This window comes from Phalacrocorax carbo, chromosome Z, assembly GCF_963921805.1.
Source record: "Phalacrocorax carbo chromosome Z, bPhaCar2.1, whole genome shotgun sequence".
NCBI classification, from domain to species: Eukaryota; Metazoa; Chordata; class Aves; order Suliformes; family Phalacrocoracidae; genus Phalacrocorax; species Phalacrocorax carbo.
In genome coordinates, this window is record NC_087548.1 from 68,519,952 (window position 1) to 68,537,359 (window position 17,408).

The 17,408-nt window shown below is 36.3% G+C and overlaps 1 protein-coding gene across 2 annotated transcripts in view; it reads left to right on the forward strand.

Moving 5' to 3' along the window:
- Positions 1-16,992, forward strand: part of MCCC2 (methylcrotonyl-CoA carboxylase subunit 2) — a 35,249-nt gene extending 18,257 nt beyond the window's left edge. The window contains exons 8-17 of one of the 2 annotated variants that reach the window (XM_064438603.1): positions 2,089-2,153; positions 3,092-3,191; positions 4,087-4,182; positions 5,455-5,527; positions 5,721-5,797; positions 7,213-7,279; positions 7,541-7,697; positions 8,468-8,582; positions 9,837-9,922; positions 15,786-15,819. In XM_064438603.1, coding sequence (XP_064294673.1) covers positions 2,089-2,153; positions 3,092-3,191; positions 4,087-4,182; positions 5,455-5,527; positions 5,721-5,797; positions 7,213-7,279; positions 7,541-7,697; positions 8,468-8,582; positions 9,837-9,922; positions 15,786-15,804 — 855 coding nt within the window. In that variant the 3' untranslated portion in view covers positions 15,805-15,819. Of the gene's footprint in view, positions 1-2,088; positions 2,154-3,091; positions 3,192-4,086; positions 4,183-5,454; positions 5,528-5,720; positions 5,798-7,212; positions 7,280-7,540; positions 7,698-8,467; positions 8,583-9,836; positions 9,923-15,785; positions 15,820-16,627 lie in introns of those variants that run through there. The other variant, XM_064438601.1, reaches the window with a different exon arrangement.
- The last annotated feature ends 416 nt before the right edge of the window (positions 16,993-17,408 follow it).

Consider the following 17,408-nt stretch of genomic DNA (forward strand, 5'->3'; position numbering starts at 1 on the left):
TATTGCTCACCTCCCTAAAACAAAACATCCTAAGGGGTCAAAAGAAAATCCCTCATGTTAGTTATAACTAGTCTTGGGGTGTATATGTTAAAAAAAAAAATTGAATTGCGGGTACAGTCCAAAGTCTAAAGTGCAAGTTTCCTTGCCTTCTTTTTAGAAAAGTGGGAAGTAATGATTTAATGAACAAGTAGATCTCAACAGTAATAGAAGAAGAAGCACAGTAGTAGTAATATCTGGGGGTTTTCTTCTGCACCCTGCCAAGCTGAGGAATCTACATCCTCACCCTTGGCAGTACTTCTTGGTAGCTCAGGATGCCATGTTGACCTGTAGGCTTCTCTGTTCCATTCCAGAAACTTCTGCTTATTCCTTCCCCAGGGAAAAATTGCTACTTTCTGTGCTCTGCAGTGAAGGAAAGGTCTAGTAAAAAAAGGATAAGTTTGGCAAATTTTGTATATTTATGTGCTGGGGACTCTTCTACACATCAGCCTGATCTATTGTGGGAAATGCACATTTTATCTGAAGTTGTCTTCATTTGTCCTGATGATTGCTAGCCAAAGTACTTAAACTATGGTTTGTAGAATGCTGTATTGCACTGCTGTACCTGGAAAAGTGATGGAGCAAATAATCCTGAAGCTAGTTCTAAAACCACTCTGGACAAGAAGGTGACTGTGAATAGTCAGCACGGATTTACAATGGGGAAATCAGACCTGATCAAACTGATAGCCCTCTAAGGTGAGAGGACTGGCTCAGTGGAAGCAGAAGCAGCAGTGGATATTGTTCATGTTAACTGTAAACCTAACACTGCCAAGTCCACCACTAAACTGTCCCTAAGCACCACATCTACATGGCTTTTAAATCCTGCAGAGATGGGGACTGAACCACTTCCCTGGGCAGCCTCTTCCAGTGCTTGATAACCGTTTTGGTGAGGAAATGTTTCCTGATGTCTCTTAAAAATATGTTCTTGTGTTTGTTGTTTAATGAAGACTCAAGGTAATTATGTCTCTCACAGAAACTTCTTGTTAATTGGTATCAGAATACTACACCTTCATATTGCATGGGTAGCTATTCAGATTTAAAAGCAAAAATGCTGCTATGGAAGAAATATCTATGCTTAACTTTACAAACTCAACAGTTTGGAAATGTCCATATTTGTGTGTTTATATATATATTTAGGGTGCTTCGATTTAGGCATGAAACTTCACAACAGAAATCTGTTTTGGAAGTGATGACAGTTTTCTCATCCCTTCTCTCTTACGCTACCTGTGTACTCTCTGTGTGTGATGAATAATGGTTTCATCAACTTGGAAGGAATCTTCTTCAGATCAGTTATGGTAGAGTGGAAATACATCAAGGAGTGCTTTTTTACCATGCAGTAACTGATACTGCTTTGTTTTGAGGAGTTCATTCACTCTTGAATTACCCTGTCAGGTCTAAGATATGACAGACAGAGGGTTTAGATTGTGCTTCCAGGTATTTTTAGGGAGACATCATGCTTGATCCAAACAGTTTTATGCCATTAATATGCTTTTTTAAAGAAAATTATTCTTACTAAATATTGTGTGTTTAATGGAAGATTGAGAAGATAAAAACTGCTAATGTAAGTAAATAAGTAAGTTCAAATTCACAGAAGAAGAGTTTCTGTAGAGAAAGCAAAGTTGAAGAATGCGAAGTTTCAGACGAGGTATTGTTTGTTTGAAACAATGCAGGAAAATATAATGTTTGAAATTATTTGTTAACTGCTAAAAAAAATTCTTGTGAAGATGAATATTCATAGATCTAAAGTGTGTGCAAGTATGCTGACACTAATATGGGCAACACAGCAATAAATACAACAGTAAGCGGACAATTGTTCTTAATAGAAACTTCACATTAATGGTAGAATAAGGATACAAAGTTAGAGAAATTATGTAATTTTGACAAGATTCTGTGTTGTCACATTTCAAGTGCTCTGAGGGAGAGTAACTGAGGAAGCATTTTTAGTGAAGAAGAATTTTGCAAAGATCTCTCTTATTGCCGTAATTAAGCCAGTATAAATCTTAATGCAATACAAGTGTCAACTCTCAAGCTCATTTTCTTTTCCTGTGGTAGGTTAAAGCAGCAACAGGTGAAGAGGTATCAGCAGAGGATCTTGGAGGGGCAGATCTTCACTGCAGGTTTAAAGAAATATTTTCCCAGAGTTAACTTCTTCCATCCTTTAGATTTTAGTAGGGTGTATTTTATTTTATTTCATTTTGTTTTCGTTTTTTTGATTTATATTTAGATCTCTTTAAAACTATATTTAGATTTTGAAAATTAAGATTTCCTCTGTCCTTATCTGGTGCTGATGAATCACTTCATTGTTAGAGTGGCATAGTTACTTTATGTTACTCTAATTAGGATCTTGTTTCCTCCATTTACTACTATAAAATACTTACGTGTCTAATGTACTGTAGCATCACACATAATATGGAGGACTTTTCTGTACTTTTTAATACTGAATTTTAATATAATAATAAGACATTGCGAGAGATAATGTATTTTGCAGATTGTGTCTTTCTTACTGTCAGAACTTACTACAAACAGAATGAAAATAGCTCATATTTTTTGTAAGAGAATACTTTTTCAAAACAGAATTCTATGTACTTTCTAGTTCTACAATGAAGAGAGTAGTGAACAAAGTTAGGTATTATTGTACAATAAGTAAAGTATTACTGTACAATAAATGCTTAATTTTTACTGCAATTTACTGAATTGAATAAAGAATTATTTTTAAGGGCAGTTCATAATATTTCTGTAAACTTGTGATTCATAATTTCCATTTGAAAATGTTTGTCATCTTTTATGTTTTCATCTAGATTTTTTACTTCCTAGAGTTGCTATTTTATGTCATGTCTGATAATGTGAATGTACTGTTTCAAAGAAAAGGTCAGGAATGGGTTTTATTTTGAAAGAAATTTCATAACAAAACATGGAAGGCTGTATTGTAGCATCTATATTTTAAAGATAAATATAAAACTTTTAAAGTCTTAAGTTATTAAAACCTAAAATTTTCATTGTCATTATATGTTTTTTTTTTTTTAAGTCTTCATATTGCTCTTCTTACTTAATACAGAAAATCTGGTGTAACAGATCATTATGCTTTGGATGACAATCATGCACTTCATCTAGCAAGGAAAGCTGTGAGAAGTTTAAACCTCCAAAAGAAAGTAGATGTAAGTGTAGAATCTGAAAACACTGCATTGTTTAAATTAGGAATTATTTTCTTTGCCTGATTTATACAACATATATTTTGTCTCTGACTTCAGACTCTTTGAAAATGGAAGTTCTTGTCCTTAAAGATTTCTCTAATGTTTCAGTTCTGCAGTTACATTCCTACTGCATTATTCCCACTAAAATTGCTGGGATTACATGCAAGAGCAAAGCAACTAAAATAGTGCTTTAAAATCACAGAACTGTGCTTTAAGATTAATGCAGTCTTGCAAGGGATTTAATTTAATTTGAAGCCCACATGATAATTAGATACCTGCTAAAGCATCTTTTTGAATACACATTTTCTATAATTATTAATTGTTATAGAAAGGTATAAAACTGAGGGGATGGACCTAAATCATACCATTGTATTGTACTGATGTAAAAATTCCTTGTAGAAAACAGGATGGATAGTATATGAGGGAGGAATAAGAGCGTGAATTGAAGATTAAAGCTCAGCAGCTGAAGGAAGGCAAGAGCTTGTATTCAGTTGTGTGGCAAAGGTCTTCATCGTTTTTCAGAATACTACCTGCCAAACAGGGCACAGGGGGAAAGTAAGCAAATGGGAGGACATGCTTAATTTTTTATAACATGGAAGAAGTGGAGCTGGTATGGAGGTACACGCAGGAGTAGAAAGAAAAGTAACAGTAAGTGAGACAGTGTTATAAACCTTCAGTTTAAGAAACTTGAACTCTACGCAAAATAGCGACAAGCCAGTACAGGCATTTGGATGTGGCTGGTGAAGAGAAGACTGTGCTCAAAGCGGTTGGGAAATTAATTGTGGTTTGGTATTTTTTAAGTTATAATGTGGACTAATAATTCCTCTGTTGTGAAAATTGTTTCGTTAAATTGCTCCAGGTGACTTTAGAACCATCAGAAGAGCCTTTATTTCCTGCCGATGAAATATATGGAATAGTTGGTGACCAGCTAAAAAGAAACTTTGATGTCAAAGAGGTATGAATGTAAATGCAAGATCTGCATGCCCATACATGCGTGCATTCAGTTTTCTTGCAGGAAATCACTCTTTATATCATCATAGTTTGTCTACAGAAATCTGATTTTGGGTATATAGTGAATATTTAAATGTCATAAAATCTTTTAACATATTTTTTTTACATTTTTATGCAGTGCATCCATTGCAATGGCAGTGAAGTGTTGAAAAAAATAATGCTTGCTTTTTGGTTATACTTATAAAAAGATGAGCAAAGATGAGAGGTTGATAACATTTTGAAAAAGCTGCCAGAAAATAGGGAACTTTGCATTCGAAAGGCATTCTATAGACTTGCAGAGTGATGTGGTAGCTTTGTTTTTCTGTTAATCCTGTAAAAGTAAAGATCAAATATTTTAAAACTTATAGAGTACGAGCACCCCAAACAATTCAGTGCTCTTCCAACCACATATGGAGACCATTGTACTCTACTGCAGGCCTAGTGTAATTATTTGCCTTGGTACCTTCATCCCAGACCACATCCTTTCTCAGATTTTGCATAGATCCCGTATTCAGAGCCTTTTTCACTACCAACCGAGTATCTATTTTAGGAATAGTCTTAGTATGTACCTTCCTTAAAATAATTTCTCAGAAATTCCTAGGATTTGTTTGCATTAAGGGAAAAAAAGATGAACACTTTTACTGAGTGTCACACTGCACTCTCAAAAGTTGTAATGGCCTGGATTTATGTTCTTTTAAAGTTGAAATAAATATCTTCTGGCAAGTGTCTTGCTAGCATGGATCTATATTTATATAAAATGGCTCCTTTGCATCTCAGAGAAACCTCAGAACGTTCTTCATTATTTTTGTAAGTCACAAACTTAAGCAAAGCTGAAAATAAACTTAACTCTAAGAAAGTGACTCACAGCTATATATGTTTTTCTCTTTATAAATGTAAGTCTATTGATTAACGTTTAATGTAACCAGAGGTAGTGGGTTTTCTTTGAAATTTAACCAATCAGAAAAAACTTTGTTTGCATGATTTAAAAGTTCTTATGATTATGATTTAAAGTTCTTAATCTTGAAATTCCAGTTTTTAGAAGCACAGAGATAAATAACACTTTAAAAAGTAAACAGGCTTTGCCTACCATCCAGGCTCTTTATATGCTGGGCTGCTTGGTGTTCTCTAAATGGGAAGCGTTTATTTTAAGTCATATATGTTAGCATGGCCTTTCTAAACAAATTAAAAACTATGAAGGATTATCAACTTAATTATATTTTTCTATTTTTTTCTTAAGGTCATTGCTAGAATTGTAGATGGAAGTAAATTTGATGAATTCAAAGCCTTGTATGGGGATACTTTAATTACAGGTATGTAGAAATATAATTACTCTGTATATGTTCCCACTGGTTTTAGCGTTGGCTTCATTCTGTTTGCCCCACCCATTGATATTTTTAATAGTATTTTCCTTCAGAAGAACAGTTTCTGTTACCAAAAGTGTTACCTTTTATATGCTATGGTAAAACATATGTGAAAATTTACAAATTTATCTTTCTCTTTCAGGCTTTGCAAGAATATTTGGTTATCCAGTAGGAATTATTGGAAACAATGGAGTTCTTTTCTCAGAGTCAGCAAAAAAGGTAAATAAATAGATTATTAGCTTCTTTGCCATTGAAAAACAAAACGACTGGTGCACAACTTGCTCTTGAAATTAGGAATTTTTAAAAAGTGGACTTGGCTCCACGGGTTTCATGTAAACATGAAATAGCTTGATAAGCTGTAAAAATAATCGGCCATATTTTAGAAACAGTGATCTGTAGGTTTTTCTGATAAAAAGGGGATAGGTCAGTAGGAAAACATAATTAGAAAAACAGCATTTGAATTGTGTGACTACAACACTGTTGAAATAGTATGTCCTGAAATGTACAGATATTACGAGAAAAGTTCATGCTGATTGCATAAAATACCCTATTAATTATAATTCCTAACCTCTAAATGGTGAAGTACTACAATAAACTACATTACTGTTTTTGCAGTGACTGGAAAATATCAAACCTGGATTCCAGTACTCAGTTGGTTTACTAGAGATTTAATTTTCATACTTTGCTGCAGCAGCTCCTGGTTTAGACTAATGAGTGAAAACATGTTCAGTCTCATAAAATCTGTGAACTAAAAATGCCTGTTTTGTGAGTTAAAGATCATCTCTAACAGTGCTTTACAGATAGGGCTTGGGGGATCGGAGGATAAAGAGCTTCTGGGTATGGCAGAGTGATTACTTACCTTGTTCTGTGTTATTTGGTTTAGTTCTTTATTATTTCAAGAAACTACTGTCTGTTGAATTTTTCTGGTTTTGTATTGTGAAGAGGTTAGAGGTTTTTTCAGTTGCTGTGCTACATGCCTCTTTTTTTTTTTTCTACCAGCACTGTGTAAATCACCTGAGGAGCTTCATTGATTTAGATTATTTGTAGCTGAAACAGAAGCTTGGAATCTACTATTTGTATCTTTGCTAGGAGAATGGTCTTTTCCTAGAAAATGGAGAGAGAGAAGGAGGGAGTGTTAGAGCAATTGGCAGGGCCATGAGCAAATAGTGTATGTGGGCCTTTCCCAACTTCAGAAGATAATTTTCTTCTGTACAGCAAATGGGGAGATATTTTTTTCTGACTGGCTGTCTTAATTTCCATGACACAGTCTTATAAAACTCAGTGTCAGATGGCAGACTGTGAGGCTGTCTGTGGTTTAGCTACATACTGGCTGAGTCAAAACAGCTGAGCTTTTCAGTACCAACAGTAATGCTTTTTGACGATATTATTTATGCTTTACCCTTGGACTCTCACATTTTTGGCATTTTCTTACTTCTGCTAGAGTGAATGCATGTTTTGCAGTTGGCTTTGGACGAAGCAGTAGCAGTACAGCACTTCATGATGCAAATACTCCCATGGACTTCAGTGGAAAGAGACTTGTCACAGACTTGAGTGCTGGTAGCGATAGCTTCACTGATACAACTTTTAATGGCTTGCCTGTTTTGTTTGTTTTTTTTTTTCTTTCCTATCCGCAGGGTACACATTTTATCCAGCTGTGTTGCCAGAGAAATATTCCCATTGTGTTTTTGCAGAATATTACAGGTGAATAAGCTCAATGTTTTGAAGTTTCACGTAGGTTTGCTGTTAACTGTTGAGGCTATGACTTTTATACAGCATCTTGTGTGCTTTCTTGTAACTGTATCTCCAGACTGTTCTGAAATCAGCCTGTCAGCAGCTGGTGAAAACCTTGCCTTATGATTTGGTCTTCAGTTTTTTCTGCATGTACTATAAAGCATGTAGTATGACACATAGTGCAGTATAATATCAAGTTAGTGAGCCTTTTTTCATGTTTTAATTCTGTAGGTTTCATGGTTGGTAGAGAATATGAAGCTGGAGGGATAGCAAAAGATGGTGCCAAGATGGTAACTGCTGTAGCTTGTGCCAATGTACCTAAAATAACAGTGATTATTGGTGGTTCTTACGGAGCTGGAAACTATGGGATGTGTGGAAGAGCGTATAGGTAAGTGTTATTTCAAATTATGGCAGGAGATAAGACTAAATTAAGAGAACATAACATTGAAGTACCATTCTGGAAAACTAGCTAAACTCCTGCAGAGGTTGTGCTATTTGGAAAACAAAACAGTTGTCTGAACACAGTCATAAGTAAATAATAACCTGGCAAACCTGTAGAGATTGATAGGCTCGTGATTAACCTTGAACTAGGTGACGGAGGAGATCTTCTAACATGTAAACATGCTGACATGCTTTTCTCCCATTTTAGCTCTTGGAGGAAAAGTTGTACAGGCTTAAACAATCATTAGGCAGTATGGGCTGGCCCTTTATTCTTCATTAATGTGTATCAGCTTGTGTGAAAAGTTCTTATACACTTTAATGAGCCTGTTTTTATGAGTAATGCTTGCAGAACTCCAATGGATTTATTTTTTTGACCCTTTGGATATGACTTTTTTTAAAATTAATTTTTCAAGGTCCCTGTTACTACTGAAGTTGTTGGTGAGATTCTTTGAGGGGAATTCAGGGTGGGGGGTGAGATTAAGAGATGCAAGAAAGAGAGAAATAATTTTTTAAGGTGCTTGAATGTAGGAAATGAGCAGAATTTTAATTTTCAAACATAATGCTGCAAGCATTGAAGTACATTAATTTGCATCCTTTAAAAGCTAATACATTGTAAGATTGTCATGCATAAAAATGAACTCTTAGCTGAGTGAGAGTTGGTTCTTACTAAGAAATAAGGCAATGTCTTATTTTAATATTTAATATGGATTTTTTCAGTCCAAGATTTCTTTATATGTGGCCAAATGCTCGCATATCGGTGATGGGAGGGGAACAAGCTGCAACTGTTCTAGCTACAATAGCTAAGGACCAAAAAGCAAGGGAGGGAAAACAGGTACATCTTTCTTCTTTCATTTGCAGTAATGTCATTATCATTTACTCTTTAACTGGATTTGCTCACTTTGAACTAGGAAAGGATGTTAGAGTGAGACACCAGTGACCTCTCATACTCCCAGTATCACCTACTGCGTTGACAAACATGAAGCATTTGTGAAACATTATTATGTCTTCTAAATCTGAAGATCATTCATGACATTTATTGTCTTTGCTTAAAAAGAGTAGTATTTGTCATATCGTCGTCTTTTTGTATTTTGTGCATCAGATTTAATTCTGCCCAAGATGAGCAGCCAGGGATCATCCCTGGTTTGGGAGTATGAGGAGGAATATGTGAGAGCAAAGTGTCTTCCCAGTTATTTTTGAAGTAGGTGGTTTTATAGAAAGCTGATCTTCAAATTATGCAGTGACTGAGAGTTATGAAACTTAAAACAGCAGAAGTTCTTAGAGGTTTGGAGAAGGTTTTAACTTGTATAAATATTTTAATTGAAAATTAGTGGTATTTTATTTAATAATCTTTTCTAGTTTTTCTGTTCAGTCTTTCCTGCTGTGTTTTTAAAATTACATGGTTTGTGTTTATACTGGTGCCTTGGTCCCATAAGAATTTATTTCATTGTAATGTCTTAACATTGCTTGTATTTATCATAAGTAGTTATTCAGAATAATGACGTGCTGTACACATGTTACATCAACAGTTCTTTTTTCTACGCTTTACTTGGGCTTTCTGTAGATAGAATATATTCACCTTCATCTCTCTGTCTTAATTTACAGATCCCTAAGATGGGCAGGATGGTACCCAGAAAGAAGTTTGAGAAACATAATTGTAGTTAATTGTCAATAAAATGTGTTAGAAACTTGAAAATTTTCTGAATTAGTGGTGACCACTCTGGATAGAGAAACACAGTGTTATAATAGCACAGACTTGTTTTATTAAAAAAATCTTGCCAAATGCAACTCAGAACAGAGTTTATTCAGTGCAGTAGCTTCAGTAATTTTTCAGATGCTAGTCCCCAGTTATTCTTAGTTAAGTATATTTTTACCCTCCTTTTCCCACCCATCCATTTTGAAAAGTGGTGTTTTAGTTTCATTGTTAAATATGCTAAATTGATAATTGTGTGTAAGAAGAGGGAAGAACTTTGGGGAGACCATTTAGGCAGTTTATTCAAGTTTGATGCTGCCTATAAATCTCTGATGTCATTGTGGAAGAAAATACTAAAGCTAATCTGTGTTTGTTTATTTGCCTGGGTTTTTTCAGTTATCTGAGGCAGATGAAGCAGCTTTGAAGGAGCCAATCATTAGGAGGTTTGAGGAGGAAGGAAACCCTTATTATTCCAGTGCAAGGTAACTTGTAAATGACTTTTCCAAAACTTAATTGTAATCACAGGGAATAAAAATAACATCTAAGTCTTGGTGATGAATAACCAGCTGAGCAGAGCAATACGGATCAAAGATTATGTTTGTTGTGCAATGGAACAAGCTTCAAATCAGTGTTTTGTCTGTCTTGTCTCTGAGACCTTGTAGCATGTACTGTTCCAGAAGTTGGCATGCACTCGCAGGAATAAGTCTGCCAGTTCTGTAGGTAAATACAGTAATTGTAGAATGGAGTTTATATTCTCTGTATTTTATTCTATGTAAGTTTTGTATCGTTCTCCCCAGTGCAGTATTTGGTCACCTTTCTAAAGCCCATTAAACAGTGTAATGGGTGGCTGCATGTGAGTTAAGAAAAACTAATATTAGTGGGATTCTGCAAGTAGAAGAGGCCAGTGGTAAAACAGAAGTTTCAGGAAGACCTGAAGCCATTTGCAAATCTCAGGTCATGATCTTGATATGTGATCATACTGGACGATAGCAAATTGGATGGGATAGTATCTGATGAGTGCAGGTTATTCATGTTTGTTGAGAAGTGCGGCAAAGCACTTCATGCTCAGGTTAGTGGAACATTAGTAAGTAGCCAGGAACTAGTTAGGCTGATGAAGCAATGTGGCATCCTGGGGTGTTACCTCTGGAAACTAGCTTGGAGGCTTTCTTGGCCTCTGATCGTTACTGTACATTAGTTTCATCCTGTCTGTACTAATCTTCCTACACATTTTTCTGCTTGTGGTATCCAAAAGCAAATTCCCCACAGGCTCTCAGCTGCTAATGATGGTAGAGGGTAGCATACAATAACGGGGCTTTACAGTGCCTCTATGGCTGCTCATTTTACAGGAAGAATATTAGTCTCATACAACCGCGGAATCTGCTGTGTGTATGTTTTTGTGTAGCTGAATTAGAATTCCTGATGGATTTCTTAGCTGCAGGCTGGGAAGTCTGGAAACAAACTAAGTACAGAGTGGTTGGGGTATGATAAATTTTGATGTGGGCATTATGGACAGAAATTATGTGAACAGGTGGGTGCAAGGTACTCTGTCAGTGTCATAGAGATGCCAATAAGAGAAGGGGCTTGGGGGCCTTTTTGTGTAATTTGATACCTGCTTAATTGCATGTATGACGAATATGATGCAGCAGCAGCATAGCATCAGCGAGCTCCTTTATGAATTGCTTATCATGATCTGAAGGAAAATATAAAATTAATGGTCACTTTTCCTCTGTTTTCTGTTGGGATAGTGGAATGAGTTTAACTGAAATAGTTGTACCTGGGGGATCCATATTCATTTTAATGTTCAATCAAATGAGTGCCTTCATCAAACGGAAGCTCTTGCCACTTTGCCCTGACTGGTGCTGTAATGGGATAAGTATTCTCAGTAGGATATGTAGCACAAGGTTTGTGGTGTCCCATAGGCAGATTTTGGTGGTGCGGTCATGTAGTATGTGGGTCATGGGTTTAGGGAGGATTCTAGTGTCATCACTGTTTGGTCTCTGCTTCTGGCAGAGGCCAATGTGGTAGTGTTGCAAAGAGTAAAAGATATTCTTAACTTTGTGAGGTTTTATGCATGTGTACAACCCCCACTGCTGCTAAGTTACAGTTTATTGGGTTTTTTAGATATAATCAATGAGGATACTTCTGTGAAATTCTGAATTGTTATGGACTTTCTGGTAGCAAACTGGTTATGATTTTTTAAAAATCTTTTTAATAGATTTAAATTTCATAGGGTTTTCCCCAAATTAAGAGATGGTGCCAGCTGTTAAAAACTTTTGTGATATCTTTTTAGTACTCCTTAAAGATCAAGCCTAGTACCTCTGTCACAAAACCTTGTGCCTTGAGGCAAGAAGGAAAAAGGAAAACACATAGTAATCTTTTACAACTAGGTTTTAAGGAAGAGAATTTTCCACTGATAAAATAACATTAAAAAAGAGTCAAACTGTATTTAAAATTAGTCCCTGCCATGGAGAAGATTAATTGTTTGATTTTTTTTATTTACATTTGGTTTGGGTTTTTATATATTCACTGGAAACACAGTCATAGTCTCTTTGTACTCATGATTGAAAATAATTGGATTTATGTAGCATTCCATACATTCAGTGTATTAGCAATACAAAAACTTGGCCTGTCCCAAAAACCAACAGACCATTGCCAGTATTTACAACAGTAAGTTAACGGTCTGCAAGAAAGTAGTTTTACATATAAGATTAAGGTTAGAATGTAAAAAGTCATCTTCTAAATTTTTAATACTGTCCAGTGGTGTCCAGGGGTCTGTTATAGGTCATCCAGCCAGCATGAAGAGGTAGAAGAAGCATCTACATGTGACTGGCAGAAATCTCACTGTTGCTGGCCCTTGTTCTCCAGATGTCTGCTGGAAATACAAGACAGCAGAGAAGAAACAGTCTAGGAGGTTTCTGGAATGTGTGGAAGATAACTTGAGTACTTAACACTAACTTTGTGCTCTCTACTGAGCAACTTTTACCAGTCTGTTTCCAGAATATCTGGCCATTTTGTGAAGTTAGGTTGCAAATCCAGAAGGCATCTCAGTAAACAGCGTAAGTTTGCCTAGCCGTGGGGTTAGGAAGTGCTCTTAATGCTAGGTGTCTGTCCTTCCTTTAAAAAGGCAGGGTAGTTATGTAACTTCTGTGCCTGTAGTTCAGAAGGAAAGCTTAATGTGCACAAATGTGAGCTGGCTGAGAACTGGCATGGGTCTGGGTTGTATGTGGTTGGGTTCATGTGATCCTGCACTCAAGCTAATAAGCCCAGCTGAGACATGAAGTTAGCTGTCAGAGCTGAAATCCCGCTGAGGTTCATCTGGCTAAAAGCAATGAAAGTGAAATGTCCCTTTTCACGGAGGAGTCCTTGTGAGAACAGTGTGTGACTGGCTCAGGTCAAGACAGTCCAGGCTGGTTTCTCTCTCTCTTCATTTAGGTATGGTCTGCATTGTCTAGGAGCTCTTAATTGCTCTCTGCTGTCTTGTAGAGATAATTGGGTGTAGCAGTAGATACTCGTTTTCTGCCCTGATTTCATACCTTCTTGCCAATATTATTTTGTGTGTGCCTTGTTTTTCCATTTCTGGCTAATTCCAAAGCAAGGTCTCAGACAGATAGCTCAGAAGTTTTTGTTACTGTGGAGTAGGCTGTCCAAGCAGAAACAGTGAGTTGAAGTAGGATTACAGTTTTTGCAGCAAATAATATACCTGAGGGAGGGATTCAGCCACCTTGTACCTTGGAGCCAACCCATTTGTTAGTCAGCATCAGCAGCTGCTTATTGGCAAGCATTTGCCATAGGTCTGGGAGAAGTAGTAACCTGTTCCCTTTGCTCTAAAGGATGCTTTCTGTCTGGTCCCAAGCATTGTAAAAAAACCAGTTGACCGTCAACCAAATGTCAGGTTGCTGTATTGAAACTGAATCTGGACAGCCTGGGTTTTGTCAGATGCCAGCTAGATCCCTCCACCAAAAAGACCAACAATATAACTCCAACAAACAGCTTAGCGTTACTTAGAGGAAAGAGTGATAGATGGGCAGAAAAACTGCTGTCTGTATTGCTGCTCAGATGCAGCCAGTTTGGAGGCTCCCTCATGCTGTCCTTTTGCTAAGATATGACAACCAGTCCGCCTCTCCCCTAATGTCCATTGAGATTGTTGTGACCCTTCCACTTGACTTCATCAGGCTTTGAATCAAGCTTTTAGCAGTAATAATGAGAGGGAAGGAAAATGTCCTAATGATCTTGAAATATAAGCAAATTTCCCTATTTACTCTGCTTATATAATTTTGCTTATAAATTATAACTTGTTATATGTACAGGATGTCAGTACTCTTCCCTGCAGTTGTATTTTGTAATAAACTTTAATCAAGTATTTTATTAGAACCTCTCACAGTGAGCAGTCTTAATTAACAAGAGTCATTAGGCAGGACCCTTTTTAATGAGTTATATTAATCTGCTTACAGGTTTCTGAAAGGATTTCAGTGGTGTGCATCTTAACAAATTATATGAGCATTTTACTTTTGGGGACTTAATTTCTTTTACTCATAGTGTCTCGGTTACAAATATTTTGAGTGTAGTTGTGACTCATGTTCTAGCAATGGGGTTTTAATAGATAGTTTAATTATTAATGTTACATCCCAGTAAAGAAAGCAGTTTTCTTTAAACAAAGAGAAGCAGAAACCAGGGGTGATGATATGAAAGCAGCTTGACTTCCATGCAACATAAAATCTTTGTGGTTGTCAATATAAGTTAATTGTGGAGTTACAAACAAAAAACCAAAACCCAACAAACCAAAATCTGCCATGAAAAGGTACTTCATATTTGGAAGTGTTTACTACAGTGGTAGTCACTGTGAAGTAGCAGCTTGGAAGGTACAGCATCAAATTGATGATTCTTTTTGATTCAGTTCATCCCTGCCCTCCTCAGGCCCTTAGAAGGTATATTAAACACTTTTAAGAAGTATTAATTCCTTCATTCAGTTTCCATGTGTTTCATAGGTAAAAAAGTTAATTGAAAGTGTTCATTAAAGAAAGCTGATATGCAAACAAACCTGTAACAGTCAAAAAAACCAAATTTGCTTAAAAATAGATATTACTATATTTGAGATTGTTCTTAAAATTGTGGGGTTTTTTTACTGTCCTAAGAAAACAAAAGGATTGTGGTTGATTTGACCTCACAAAACTACTTTGCTTTTCACTATTAATAGGGATCTTCTCCATTCCTTTGGCAGATTAATCTGACTGTATTCATAAAAACTAAATCATATGCATTAAACTTTAGTAATGCATACTTCATGATGTTGAAAGTGAAGGAAATATTCTATCTTGACCATTCTGGCATGCTAGATTATATGAACAGGTATTACCACTATCGTCAGGAAAAACGAGAATTAAAACAACCCTTAAGTCTCAGGTCCTTTGGTTATTTTGAACAAAAAAGCTTCTAATTGTTTTGTTGTGTGGTAAGAAGCACTTACTCTGAGTCTCTTTTCAATGGAGCATTATTAAAATATGCCAAAATATTTTAATGAGTTATTACTTACAGTTTAAAGGTATAGTTACAGAAGGAGTTACTCACAGGAACCAGACTGCAAGAGCTTATACCGTGCTCTTTATCCAGAATATAATAGACAATTCTTGTCTTCTGCAACAGAAGTTAGTACCAACTGCTGTTAGTACCACCTCCGTGCAGATGCATGCGTTGCTGTTGGAATACTCCAATGCACGACTTGCTCACTGGGAAGGAGACGCGTACTGAGAATCATTAAATGGGAACAGATCAGATAGAGTTACAGCTTCCTAGCTTCCTTATATTTTTAATTCTGGTTTATAGCATTTTTTTTAAAATCCTTGAAAGAAGTTCTTTTTTTTCCCAGACTTCTTTCTATGCTAGTTGGGACCTGTCAGCCAGGTCAGTGAGTGCCACAGCTACTGTGGTGTAAAATTTCTTTAATCAAGCTTTTGTTTTCAGTCCCAAAAAGGGAACAGTGTAATTTTTCCCAGTTAACAGCAAAGTCCTCCTTTCTCCTTTTGTACTTCAGCTTTGCTCTTGTGTCCTCTTTAGGGTAACAGTCTCCTCTACTTTGGGAGCTGCACCATGATAAGATATATTTAGAGTAGAATGTTCTTTCTGAGTTGGGTACCTGATTTTTCTTCTGTCTCTACGAGTTGGAGAACAGGCTCCTTCCTAAGCTGAGTCTGAACCCTCATGCTTCATCTTGTTACAGGTGTCCTTTATTACAATTCCACTTTGTGGATCCTAGGACAGATACATGTATTAGTTGTAAAATAAAAACATATGCTGTCAGTCTTAGCTCCCTATTCATGACCCTTTCTTGTATTTTTATATTTTCTACAGACAAAGATTTAAACATTAGCCAACATTGAAGTAAGTTCAAAGAAGAGTGCAAAATAAGTCTCTCTAGGGAAAGATGGGATGGTGGAGGGGCGTCACTGTCTTAACCAGAGATACTGTGCATATATTTTGCAGACCCAGATTAAAAAGGAATGAGCAGTGTGGTGTTTTGTTTAAATATCTTGCTGGGGGTAGCAGTTATGCAATATTTAGAGTTTTGTGGCCTGCTGGGATTTTTGACATGGATTTTATTTTCAGTACGATGGAGCTGTCATTGGGAACTGATGCTGCAAGTGCTTTAATTTTTGGATAATATCAAAAAGACTGTTTACAGGTGTTTGCAATTTTGGGGACTTGGGGATTTGGTAATTGCTCACTGATACTCTAATTGCCTTTGGGCTGGGTTAAGGAGGGTATTATCTTACAGTTGCTTAGAAATGGACTTGGAAAAATCAATACAACAAATACTGGAGATACTTAAAATTTGCTCTGGCTCTTTTAATGATGAAAGAATAAACACTTGTATCATCCTCACTTGGCAGCTGTAAAAAAAAATGCAGAATCTCATTTAAAATATGTAGACTTGACCTTCTTAATTTATCCAAAATTTATACTTTGTTATAAAGGACAAATACCACAGAGTAACACTCACCAGTCTATTGCATTGATGGTTAAGGTGAATTAAGTCTATGTTCTCATGTGTAATTTAGCTCTTTAGTCCACTCTCTTTAGTATAACTACTTCCAGTTTCATGTGCTTGAAAATCTACCCAGTGTATATGCTAACGTCTCTTTTTTTTTTTTTTTTTTTTAATTATTCCACACCTCCCTCCGACTCCCCCCCAGATTATGGGATGATGGAATTATTGATCCAGCTGACACAAGACTGGTTTTGGGCCTCAGCCTCAGCGCAGCATTAAATGCACCTGTGAAGAAGACAGAATTTGGGGTTTTCAGGATGTAAACTCAAATGTACTCTCATCAGGATTATCTCTGTATATTTTAATGGGGGCTGGAGAGCAAACTAACTAGTTTTGAGGTGATTAAAAAATAAAAGATTTGTACAATGCTATTCTTGATAGAAATTTTGTAATTATTTACTTTCACTGAACAATCACACAGTGCTTCGGTGTTTTGATAGTGATTTGAGTGCTTATAGTGCTTGTATTAACACTGGATTGCATTAATAAACTGCAACTTCTAGCATTATGCTTCATGTTTGACAAGAAACCATTGATATTATCTCTTATACAAAACAAATGTGCAAAATAAGGTACATATTTGGTGCTTATCGACTCCTTTATTTCTTCTAATTCTTCTTTTTATGTCTCTTAAAAATGCAAAATATTTCTGCGGTCCAACAAAAAAAATTCCACATTTGCTAGTAAATAATTTTTGCAAAAGAGAGGAGTGCTGTAAGGGCAGCCGGGGAGTTCAACACAGCATGAAATTATAGATTTCACGCAGTTGTTGGCATTTTGGCCTTTCTCTGGCTTTCATCCAAAAAACATTGCTCTCCTGTACAGTTCCCTGAAGTCAAAACAACAAGAGAACCTGATGAATGTGTAGTGTTTTCTGGAAGAGCTGGGGAGTGTATGCTGGTACCTGTGGGAGCTGCAGGTTGCTG